The sequence below is a fragment of the Phyllobates terribilis genome, unplaced genomic scaffold (genome assembly GCF_046119375.1).
Source record: "Phyllobates terribilis strain yellow unplaced genomic scaffold, ASM4611937v1 Scaffold_1__5_contigs__length_1240528914, whole genome shotgun sequence".
NCBI lineage: Eukaryota > Metazoa > Chordata > Amphibia > Anura > Dendrobatidae > Phyllobates > Phyllobates terribilis.
In genome coordinates, this window is record NW_027362761.1 from 362,365,649 (window position 1) to 362,377,999 (window position 12,351).

A 12,351-nucleotide genomic window follows, 5' to 3' on the forward strand; every position below is an offset into this window, starting at 1 on the left:
TGTTGGTTTTTGTTTATTCTGCCTCCCAAAAATCGGAATAGAAAGCGATCAAAAAATGTCACGTGCCTGAAAATGGCACCAATAACAACGTCAAGTCATCCCGCAAAAAACGAGCCGTCACATGACTGTCTGCCAAAATTTGGAAAAATTATAGCTCTCAAAATATGGCGATGCAAAAACTAGATTTTACAAAAAATGCGTCTTTTAGTGTGTGACAGCTGTCAGTCATAAAAACCCCATATGATTCTGGCATTGCTGTAATCACACCGACCCGAAGAATAAAGTCGTCTAATCACTTATACCGCACAAGGAACGGCGTCAAAAATAAACTCTTGAGTTAGGATTGGGCTAGGGTTAGGGCTGGGTTTGGGGCTAGGGTTGTGCTGGGGCTAGGGTTGTGCTGGGGCTAGGGTTGTGCTGGGGCTAGGGTTGTGCTGGGGCTAGGGTTGTGCTGGGGCTAGGGTTGTGCTGGGGCTAGGGTTGTGCTGGGGCTAGGGTTGTGCTGGGGCTAGGGTTGTGCTGGGGCTAGGGTTGTGCTGGGGCTAGGGTTGTGCTGGGGCTAGGGTTGTGCTGGGGCTAGGGTTGTGCTAGGGTTAGGGCTGGGGTTGGGATTTTTTTCAAAAGTAAGAAAAAAAGATGACGATATGGCGACTAGTGTTGAGAGCAAGTGCTCGCTACTTGAGTTTGCATCGGGTGCTCTGGTATGCATTTAGTATCGTGGGTATTTGAGTGACATGCTCGAGTCTCTGCCCCATATGCTTCGCGGCCAAAAAACTTTACGGGGATTGCCTGCCATGCACGAGCGATCCCCGCATGTTTTTTTTTGGGTGTCTAATAACCGTGAAACATGCGGAGCAGGGACTCGAGCATGTCACTCGAGCACACGCTGTACATGGTGCATACCTGAGTACCCGATGCAAACTCAAGTAGCGAGCACTTGCGCTCAAGAATAATGAAAACTTATTCAATATGATGACCTAATGTAAACAAATAATGTGCCGTACCTCTGGGTTCAAAATGTTCACTATACACCTTAATAAAATCTTTGAGGGGTATAGTTTCCAAAATGGGGACACTTGTGGGGGAGCTCCACTGTTTAGGCACATCACAGGCTCTCCAAACGCGACATGGTGTCCGCTAACAAATTGAATGGAAAATCGGCTCAAATTGTTAGCGGACGCCATGTTGCGTTTGGAGAGCCCCTGTGTGTCCAAACATTGGAGCTCCCCCACAAGTGACCCCATTTTGGAAACTAGACCCCCCAAGGCACCTATCTAGATGCATAGTGAGCACTTAGAACCCCCAGGTGCTTCACAAATTGATTCGTAAAAATGAAAAAGTGAAAATAAAACACTTTTTCATTTTTATGAATCAATTTGTGAAGCACCTGGGGTTCCAAGTGCTCACTATGAATCTAGATAGGTGCCTTGGGGGGTCTAGTTTCCAAAATGGGGTCACTTGTGGGGGAGCTCCAATGTTTGGGCACACAGGGACTCTCTAAATGCAACATGGTATCCGCTAACAAATTGAATGGAAAATCGGCTCAAATTGTTAGCGGACACCACATTGCGTTTGGAGAGCCCCTCTGTGCCCAAACTTTGGAGCTCCCCCACAAGTGACCCCATTTTGGAAACTAGACCCCCCAAGGCACCTTTCTAGATGCATAGTGAGCACTTGGAACCCCCAGGTGCTTCACAAATTGATTCGTAAAAATGAAAAAGTGAAAAAAAAAACACTTTTTCATTTTTATGAATCAATTTGTGAAGCACCTGGGGTTCCAAGTGCTCACTATGAATCTAGATAGGTGCCTTGGGGGGTCTAGTTTCCAAAATGGGGTCACTTGTGGGGGAGCTCCAATGTTTGAGCACACAGGGACTCTCCAAATGCAACATGATATCCGCTAACAAATTGTCGGCTCAAATTGTTAGCGGATATCATGTTGCATTTGGAGAGTCCCTGTGTGCCCAAACATTGGAGCTCCCCCACAAGTGACCCCATTTTGGAAACTAGACCCCCCAAGGCACCTATCTAGATGCATAGTGAGCACTTGGAACCCCTAGGTGCTTCACAAATTAATTCGTAAAAATGAAAAAGTGTTTTTTTTTTCACTTTTTCATTATTACGAATCAATTTGTGAAGCACCTGGGGGTTCCAAGTGCTCACTATGCATCTAGAAAGGTGCCTTGGGGGGTCTAGTTTCCAAAATGGGGTCACTTGTGGGGGAGCTCCAAAGTTTGGGCACAGAGAAGCTCTCCAAACGCAATGTGGTGTCCGCTAACAATTTGAGCCGATTTTCCATTCAATTTGTTAGCGGATACCATGTTGCATTTAGAGAGTCCCTGTGTGCCCAAACATTGGAGCTCTCCCACAAGTGACCCCATTTTGGAAACTAGACCCCCCAAGGCACCTATCTAGATGCATAGTGAGCAGTTGGAACCCCCAGGTGCTTCACAAATTGATTCATAAAAATGAAAAAGTGTTTTTTTTTTCACTTTTTCATTGTTACGAATCAATTTGTGAAGCACCTGGGGGTTCCAAGTGCTCACTATGCATCTAGATAGGTGCCTTGGGGGGTCTAGTTTCCAAAATGGGGTCACTTGTGGGGGAGCTCCAATGTTTGGGCACACAGCGGCTCTCCAAACGCAACATGGTGTCGCTAACAATTTGAGCCAATTTTGCGTTAAATTTGTTAGCGGACACCATGTTGCATTTAGAGAGCCGCTGTGTGCCCAAATATTGGAGCTCCCCCACAAGTGACCCCATTTTGGAAACTAGACCACCCAAGGCACCTATCTAGATGCATACTGAGCACTTGGAACCCTCAGGTGCTTCACAAATTGATTCATACAAATGAAAAAGTGTTTTTTTTTTCACTTTTTCATTGTTACGAATCAATTTGTGAAGCACCTGGGGGTTCCAAGTGCTCACTATGCATCTAGATAGGTGCCTTGGGGGGTCTAGTTTCCAAAATGGGGTCACTTGTGGGGGAGCTCCAATGTTTGGGCACACAGGGACTCTCTAAATGCAACATGGTGTCCTCTAACAAATTTAACGGAAAATCGGCTCAAATTGTTAGCGACACCATGTTGCGTTTGGAGAGCCGCTGTGTGCCCAAACATTGGAGCTCCCCCACAAGTTACCCCATTTTGGAAACTAGACCCCCCAAGGCACCTATCTAGATGCATTGTGAGCACTTGGAACACTCAGGTGCTTCACAAATTGATTCATAAAAATGAAAAAGTGTTTTTTTTTTTCACTTTTTCATTGTTACGAATCAATTTGTGAAGCACCTGGGGGTTCCAAGTGCTCACTATGCATCTAGAAAGGTGCCTTGGGGGGTCTAGTTTCCAAAATGGGGTCACTTGTGGGGGAGCTCCAAAGTTTGGGCACACATGGGCTCTCCAAACACAACATGGCGTCCGCTAATTATTCAAGCAAATTTTACAATCAAAAAGTCAAATAGCGCTCCTTCCCTTCCGAGCCCTGCCGTGCGCCCAAACAGTATTTTTTCCCCAAATATTGGGTATCTGCGTGCCCAGGGGAAATTGCACAACAAATTTTGGGGTCCATTTTTTCTTGTTACCCCTGTGAAAATAAAAAAAATTGGGTCTAAATTAACATTTTTGTGAAAAAAGTTAAATGTTCATTTTTTTCTTCCACATTCAAAAAATTCCTGTGAAGCACCTGAAGGGTTAATAAAGTTCTTGAATGTGGTTTTGAGCACCTTGAGGGGTGCAGTTTTTAGAATGGTGTCACTTTTGGGTATTTTCTGTCATAAAGACCTCTCAAAGTGACTTCAAATGTGATGTGGTCCCTAAAAAAATGGTTTTGTAAATTTTGTTGGAAAAATGAGAAATCGCTGGTCAACTTTTAACCCTTATAGCTCCCTAACAAAAAAAAATTTTGGTTCCAAAATTTTGCTGATGTAAAGTAGACATGTGGGAAATGTTATTTATTAACTCTTTTGTGTGACATATCGCTCTGATTTCAGGGCTTAAAAATTCAAATTTTGAAAATTGCAAAATTTTCAAAATTTTCGCCAAATTTCCGTTTTTTTCACAAATAAACGCAAGTGATATCGAAGAAATTTTTCCACAATCATGAAGTACAATATGTCACGAAAAAACAATCTCAGAATCAGGGGGATCCGTTGAAGCGTTCGAGAGTAATTACCTCATAAAGTGACAGTGGTCAGAATTGTAAAAATTGGCCCGGTCATTAACGTGCAAACCACCCGCGGGGCTTAAGGGGTTAAAGGCAGATGCCTACTATGCAACACAGCCGGCATCTACCTGGTGTGAAGCTGGCTCCGCTCTTGAGCCGAGTATGTTAATGACCTATGCAAAAATTTACATCATGTGTAGTTAGCCTGTTAAAGGTATTATGTGGGCGACTTTTTTATTTTTACTCATGGGGCAATGAACGGACAGGCAGGTAGCTACTAACTTTCTGCCCGGTGCCGGTTCAATGCGATCAGACTGCTCCTGCTGGTGATTCTGTTGCTTTGTCGACAGGGCATGACTGCTGACGCCATGCTGCTTGACAGCCGGCTCCCCTTAGTTATGCAGCGTGGAGCTGGCTGTCAATCTGCATGATATTGGCAGTCACGTCCCATCAGCAGAGCGGAAGAAAAGCGGCTGCTCTGTCCACATGATGTCACCAGAAACCGCCAGGGTGGTCCGTGACCGCTCTGACCCGGCAAACCTCAGCGTCGGGCACAATAGGCTTGGCAACTACCTGACTAAGTTCTTGGGCCATAAGAAGAAAAAAAAAAAATCAGATAACCCTCTTTAAGCATAATGTCTAATGACTGTGGGTGGCTGTGTATACTGTGGCTATAAACACTGCTGCTTACATTTAGATTTTCATTACACTTGGGAATTTTACATTTTTGTTATGCCCTGTAACATGCTTTTTCTCTCTGTACAGGGACTGATGCTTTTAATACATTACTTAGATCAGTTGTAGACAACTACTGTACACTTTACACCACAGCAAAATGTCTGTACGCTCCAATAGAAAAAAATGTTAGGTGCCAGCAAACACCTCTAACTACCTGCTCCTGGGATGATCAGATGTGCTGTAGTGTCTGTAAGGCTCAGTTCACACTACAGTGTCAATCGAGGTATAAGGCTGGATGAGCTTGACGTGTGTTTATACATCAGACATGTGCCTCCATATATACAGTGGTGTGAAAGTGGTTGCCCCCTTCCTGACTTCTTATTCTTTTGCATGTTTGTCACACTTGAATGTTTTAGATCACAAAACAAATTTAAATATTAGACCAAGATAACACAAGTAAACACAAAATGCAGTTTTTAAATGAAGATCTTTATTAAGGGAAAAAGAAATCCAAACCTACAGGACCCTGTGTGAAAAAGTGATTGCCCCCACCTTAATTTCTGTTTTAACTGTGGTTTATCACATCTTTGGGAAGCTGAGTTGAATTTTCCTACCCACACACAGTCCTGATTACTGCCACACCTGTTCTCAATCAAGAAATCACTTAAATAGGACCTGCCTGACAAAGTGAAGTAGACCAAAAGATCCTCAAAGGCTAGACATGCTGTGATCCAAAGAAATTCAGGAACAAATGATAAACAAAGTAGTTAAGATCTATCAGTCTGGAAAAGGTTATAAAGCCATTTCTAAAGCTTTGGGACTCCAGCGAACCACAGAAAGCCATTATCCACAAATGGCGAAAACATGGTACCGTGGTAAACCTTCTCCGGAGTGGCCGGCTGACCAAGTTTACAAGAGTGCAGCGACGACTCATCCAAGAGGTCACAAAAGACCCCACAAGAAGATGCAAAGAACTGCAAGTCTCACTTGCCTCAGTGAAGGTCAGTGTTCATGACTCCACCATAAGAAAGAGACTGGACAAAAATGGCCTGCATGGCAGAGTTCCAAGATGAAAACCATTGCTGAGCAATAAGAATATAAAGGCTTGTCTCAGTTTTGCCAGAAAACATCTTGATTATCGCCAAGACTTTTGGAAGAATACTCTGTGGCTTGATGACACAAAAGTTCAACTTTTTGGAAGGTGTATGTCGCATTACATCTGGCATAAAGTAAGACACCATTTCAGAAAGAACGTGACACGAAGAACTAAAATGTGGTGGTGGTGGTGGTAGTGTGATGGTCTGGGGCTGTTTTGCTGCTTCTGGACCTGGAAGACTTGCTGTGGTAAATAGAACCATAAATTCTGCTGTCTACCAAAAAATCCTCAAGGAGAATGTCCGGCCATCTGTTCATGACCTCAAGCTGAAGCTCACTTGGGTTATGCAGCAGGATAATGATCCAAAACACACCACGTCCACTTCTGAATGGCTTAAAAAAAACAAAAGACTTTGGAGTGGCCTTGTCAAAGTCCTGACCTTAATCCAATTGAGACGCTGTGGCATGACCTTTTAAAAAGACGGTTCATGCTCGGAAACCCTCCAATGTGGAGAGGTAGTTTAGATTTTCCCATACATTCTGGATATGTCAACAATCTCTGATCGGTTGGGTGGAGGAGATGATATGTTATCTATACCGGCCTGTTGCCACTTTGAAAATTTGTTTTCAATGCCCTGTGGAAATTCTGGATTCCGCCATAGCGGTAGGTGCTTAGAAATTCTGAATGAAAGGCCATATTTTTTCCTAACCGCCTTCCAAGCGGAGATGGTGTCTTTAAAAGTTACTGATCTTTTGATTTCTAGGGGTAGGGAAGTGTATCGAGTGTAGAAGTGCAATCAAATTGAAGGGGTAAGCATAATCTGATTCCCACGTATAGTCAATCTATTATGTAGTGAAAGAGGCAGGCGAGGTTCTAATTCCTGATGCTTGGAAAATTAACGTGTACAAAGAGGATGGCGAGCGACCTATTTTGATACCCAAATAAGTGATTTAAGAGGGAGCTATAGTTATATTGTTGAAAGATCCTCTTGGGTAAAGTTTTATTCCTTTTTCAGTTAATGGTAGTAATTCACATTTTTTGGCATTTATTTTAAACCCAGAGTAAGCATTGAAATTTTTAAGCAAATCCAATACTAGAGGTAAATGCAGAATGGGATCAGACATAAACAGAGTGGTATCGTCTGCAAAAAAAATGCCTCCTGAATTGATGATTTTATTTATATTTTTTTTTTTTTTAGTAAATTGGATGCCTGAAAGTTTTTGGGTCCGACAGAATACAAACTTAAGGGTTCTAGTGTTATGTTAAAAAGTAGGGGGGACAAAGGGCAGCCTTGTCTCGTTCCCTTCTCAAGGGGGAAGGGAGTGGACAGAAAACCCGAGGTATATACCTGAGCTTTTGGAGACTTATATAAATTGCGTATATAGTTAAAGAAGGGGCCTGATAACATCTTAGTGAAGATCTTATATAACCAATCCCAGCTGATGTTGTCAAAGGCCTTTTCGGCGTCTAAGGAGACAATCGCCGGGGAACCTTTTAAATTAGGTGTATGTGGCTGAATTATAACAATTTTGAAAAGATGAGTGGGCCAAAATGCCTCCAGAGCGTTGTAAAAGACTCATTGCCAGTTATCGCAAATGCTTGATTGCAGTTGTTGCTGCTGAGGGTGGCCCAACCAGTTATTAGGTTTAGGGGGCAATCATTCTTTCACACAGGGCCCTGTAGGTTTGGATTTCTTTTTCCCTTAATAATAAAGACCTTCATTTTAAAACTGCATTTTGTGTTTACTTGTGTCATCTTTGTCTAATATTTAAATTTGTTTTGTGATCTGAAACATTTGTGTGACCAGCATGCAAAAGAATAAGAAATCAGGGGACAAACACTTTCACACTACTGTACATGTAATATGCTGTGCAGTTTTCGTTAATGGTTTCTACAGCTATTCCATACAGCAATAAAGGTAGAATATAAATTAAACTGGTGTCTACTATCCAGGTGGAGGCTGAAAGGGCCCTTAATCTTTAAGACCCATTCACCAAATGAAGCTATGGCTTGACACTTGTGCTGGGAGCTTTCCAACACATACGGTGAATGGACAGTGTTCATGGCTTTCTGGTGTATTCTTCAATCTCTTTGCTAAGGATTAATATGAAGCACATGGACTCTGTTTTGGGTTCTGTAGTTTGAGCTTGCAGGTAATGCAGCAATTTCAGGCTTTGGTCACTTCTTGCTGATCTTTTAACCTGAAATATTGTGATTGTAAAAGTGTGAGATTTGAATGGAAAGTGCTGATATATCTGCTGCTATGGATGTCAGGCCTCGCTGCTTGGATATTCATTAATCAGGAGGAATACGGCGTATTATAGATGCAAATAAAAACAATTTTTATTAGGTATATATTAAACATGAATGGATAAAATACAGACAGAACAGACAGGAAAATTGGTACAAAAAGTGTGCACAGCGATGCATATAGTTATTAATGTGTATATATTTCAATCCTGCACAGACCTATACTAGAAAAAAAATTATTTTCCTTTAAGATACACAGGTGTGTGTGTATATCCCAAAAATTGGCTAAAGTTAGCAGATTAACACCACACAGGGTGATAAGTCAAAATAGCACACCAATGTTTCATGAGTCGGATAGGCATAACCAGGTCATTATGGAACTTTTAGGAGTACATAAATGTCTATCCAATATAATGACCATGGCTCACCAGAGAGCAGGATGAGGAAACCGAACAGTGCAGCAGGCTGGCACACAGGAACCCCCTTGGACCCCAACGCGCATTTCGCTTTTCAGGGTTACTGCTTCATCATGGGGGATCATGAAGCAGTAACACTGAAAAGCGAAACACGCGATGGGGTTTCTGTGTGCCAGCCTGCTGCACTGTTCCGTTTCCTCATCCTGCTCTCTGGTGAGCCATGGTCATTATATTGGATAGACATTTATGTACTCCTAAAAGTTCCATAATGACCTGGTTATGCCTATCCGACTCATGAAACATTGGTGTGCTATTTTGACTTATCACCCTGTGTGGTGTTAATCTGCTAACTTTAGCCAATTTTTGGGATATACACACCTGTGTATCTTAAAGGAAAATAATTTTTTTCTAGTATAGGTCTGTGCAGGATTGAAATATATACACATTTATAACTATATGCATCGCTGTGCACACTTTTTGTACCAATTTTCTGTCTGTATTTTATCCATTCATGTTTTTTAATATATAGGTAATAAAAATTGTTTTTATTTGCATCTATAATACCCCGTATTCCTCCTGATTAATGAATGTCTTAACTTGGAGTTGGATGGGGGTTGCAGGGCTGTGATTCCCCGGCTGTGCCCCCGGTATTTACATAAATAATGCCTGATCTGGGATTATTAGTGTTAACTCGCTGCTTGGATGTCTATTTTACATATGTGCTGGAATATCTGGACCTATATTTTGGCTCTGTCATGGTCTAGCTCTAGATTGCAGGAACAGGACTAGCTTTGTGTGCTGGAAATGCAGTGTGAACAGGGTCAAAATAAACCAGCTCCAGACCAAATGTATCAATTGAATGCTAAAAGTTTTCAGGTTATGTTCTCATGGTTGTCCCAGTGGGCTTACTATAAAGAACTGTAGACGAGTGTGCCATAAAATGCTCCTTACTAATACCATTTTTTTTCCACCTTCTTCCAGATGTTTGTTGTTGATAGAGTTGAAGGCGATAATTGTTTTCTGAATGAGTTTTCGGTCACCGGCTCCACTTATGCCCCCATGGGAGAAGTGTAAGTCTTTCTTTTCTTTTCTACTTTTTTGGCTTCAGTCCCACATCATTTATGTTGGTATTTTCCTTCTTTGCTATTTTCGGAGTACTTGTCATTCTTCTTCTCTTTAGCTCTGTCCCTCTTATAAGCTGAAGCTTTTTTTCGGTGTCATTCCAACTATTTTCCAGTGCGTTTCTGTTGCTAATGTCTATAATAGCTTTCACTCTATAATAATGAGGCGGATATCCTATGTTCTGATCTACCCATAGAATTTGCCATAACTGTCTGATCATGAGACTATGGTTCCTACGTGCCATATCACTACTGTGAAGGTAAAGGGAGAAGGATCATTAGTCTCCATTGACCCAAACATTAAGAGGACTGATGGAAGTGTTCTTTGGGGCTGATTCATCCAAGCTTTTGTCAGAAAACTTGCAAAAGCTTTGAAAAGTCGAAAAAAAATTGTGCAAAAATTTTGCAACTTTTAGCGTTATAACACCAGTTTGAATCTACTCCACAGCTCTGACCATTTCGGGAATGAATGTGAATGTGGTCACGCTAGTTCGCCCGCCAAATTAGTTTACAATGCCCGCTTTTTGAATGCCAAAAAATGCTACTATTAGCATTTCTGGCATGGCACATGTCACTTCATGAATATGGCACTTCTTAATGAAATTGACACCTTGTGCTCCTGCAAGACTGGTGTAGCCCAGGAGTGCATTGTGCCAGGCTTGATTAATTGGCTCCTTTGACTTCCATACAAGACAATTGTCCCCTTCACTTTTGCATTAAGAGTGGATGGAACCTCCTCTGATCAGACATTTTGAGTATGCTATAATAGAGTATTCGTTAAATAGTATGAAACTTTGTAATATATCTTTCCAGTGAATTCTGCTGCTCTCTCAACAAGTCTTGCTCATTCATTTGTATTCAGTGAAGACAGATTTTCCCATTACTGAGACAGGAGATGACAGTTGGTGCTCATAAAGTTATATGGAAAACTAACTTTCATTTCAGGAGAACTTTTCTGCTTCTAGCTCCCCCCTCTCTATGGAACTTTAAATGCATTTTAAATGCACCGACTGTCATCTCCTATCTCAGTTATGGGAAAATCTGTCTTCACGGACCACAGATTTTCTATATTATTTTAAAGGGGGTTTGTAATATATAATATTCATATTCCCCTGTTTTAAAATTCCAATGGTTGTCATGTGGCCGCTCCTATGCAGTTTACTTATCGACCAGTTTCCCTACCTACTTTTTATACCTTCCCTAGAAAACCCCCTAATGCAAACAACCAGCTCATCTGATCCTGCAATGTAAATCTGTCTGAGGCCTAAAATGTAATGGAAATTCTTCCTCCTTCCTATTCATATATCCATATGCTCCCACTAGAACTTGTCTTCTCATACGCTTTTCTTTTTTTCTATTAGGCTAAAAGATGACAAACTTGTGAAATGTCACCAGTATGAAGGATTGGTGGAGCTTGCCACCATTTGTGCACTTTGCAATGATTCCTCCTTGGACTTTAATGAGGTTTGTATAACTGATGATTGAAATCTATTTAAACTGGTGTAATGTCATTGAAAGTATGAGAATTTTTGAATGGCATGGTTGCGTCCAATGTTTCCACTATATGCCAACTAGGCAACGTTCTTATTGAAATGAATGAATCCAACAGATATACTTAAAGCATCACAGCCCCAGACAATGGTAAATGCTGTGTGCAGGACTTTGCCAGTTTTTGGCGCTACATTGGTTTTATGCAATATGCAAACATATCAGACTCTCTTTAGGAATGATTAAAAAAAAAAAAGTCTAGGCACACGGAGTTATTAAAGTGACCCTTATATGAAGTGATTTTCACCTGTTGTAAATTTTATACATTTTTCTTCTCCTTGCAATATAGGTTAAAGGAGTTTATGAGAAAGTTGGAGAAGCTACGGAGACTGCTCTTACCTGCTTGGTTGAAAAAATGAATGTCTTTGACACTGATCTTAAGGGACTGTCCAAAATTGAGCGTGCTAATGCTTGTAACTCGGTAAGTTGCTCTATTTTTATAGTCGAGGACAGATGTTGCAGTAATTTTTTGCGTCTTGTTAAAAAGTAATGAATGATTTCCTCACCTGTTATGACATTTAAGAACCAGGGTCACTTGTCATTTCAGAAATGGTGTAATGTCTAGAAGGGAACTAAACCACTATAGACAAATGTGTTTACTTAAAGCATTCTGTAATTTATCATAGACGAGACTATAATTCTTTTACTGCTGCTTATCTACATACCTACTACTTCTGCTCTTTGTAGCATCACACAATGAGGGTGTACAGTGAATGACCTGACTTTCTAGAGTTGTAAAGGAGGGATGACATTTGATTCAGAACACTAATAGTATTTTTTTTTTTTTTTTTTTTTGCAGGTTATAAAACAACTCATGAAGAAGGAATTCACATTGGAGTTCTCAAGAGATAGAAAATCCATGTCTGTGTACTGTACGCCGAATAAACCAAGTCGCACCAATATGAACAAAATGTTTGTAAAGGTAATATCGAACTCCAGATAATTATGTAAATGCCAGCGTACTTTTCAGTATTGTACCGGTGCGATATTCACAACTTGCAAATATTTAGGTCCATGTAAGAGGAGGATATAAATGAAGATGACCCTTTTGCTATTGATGACGTACTAGTGTTTTGTA

General features: G+C 41.2%; 1 protein-coding gene across 2 annotated transcripts in view; it reads left to right on the forward strand.

The window, feature by feature from the left end:
• ATP2A2 (ATPase sarcoplasmic/endoplasmic reticulum Ca2+ transporting 2) overlaps nucleotides 1-12,351 on the forward strand; it is a 45,690-nt gene that overhangs the window by 18,299 nt on the left and 15,040 nt on the right. For both annotated transcript variants that reach the window (XM_073676301.1, XM_073676300.1), the window contains exons 9-12: nucleotides 9,586-9,674; nucleotides 11,087-11,189; nucleotides 11,563-11,694; nucleotides 12,073-12,195. In XM_073676301.1, the coding sequence (XP_073532402.1) occupies nucleotides 9,586-9,674; nucleotides 11,087-11,189; nucleotides 11,563-11,694; nucleotides 12,073-12,195 (447 nt within the window). The remainder of the gene's footprint in view (nucleotides 1-9,585; nucleotides 9,675-11,086; nucleotides 11,190-11,562; nucleotides 11,695-12,072; nucleotides 12,196-12,351) is intronic.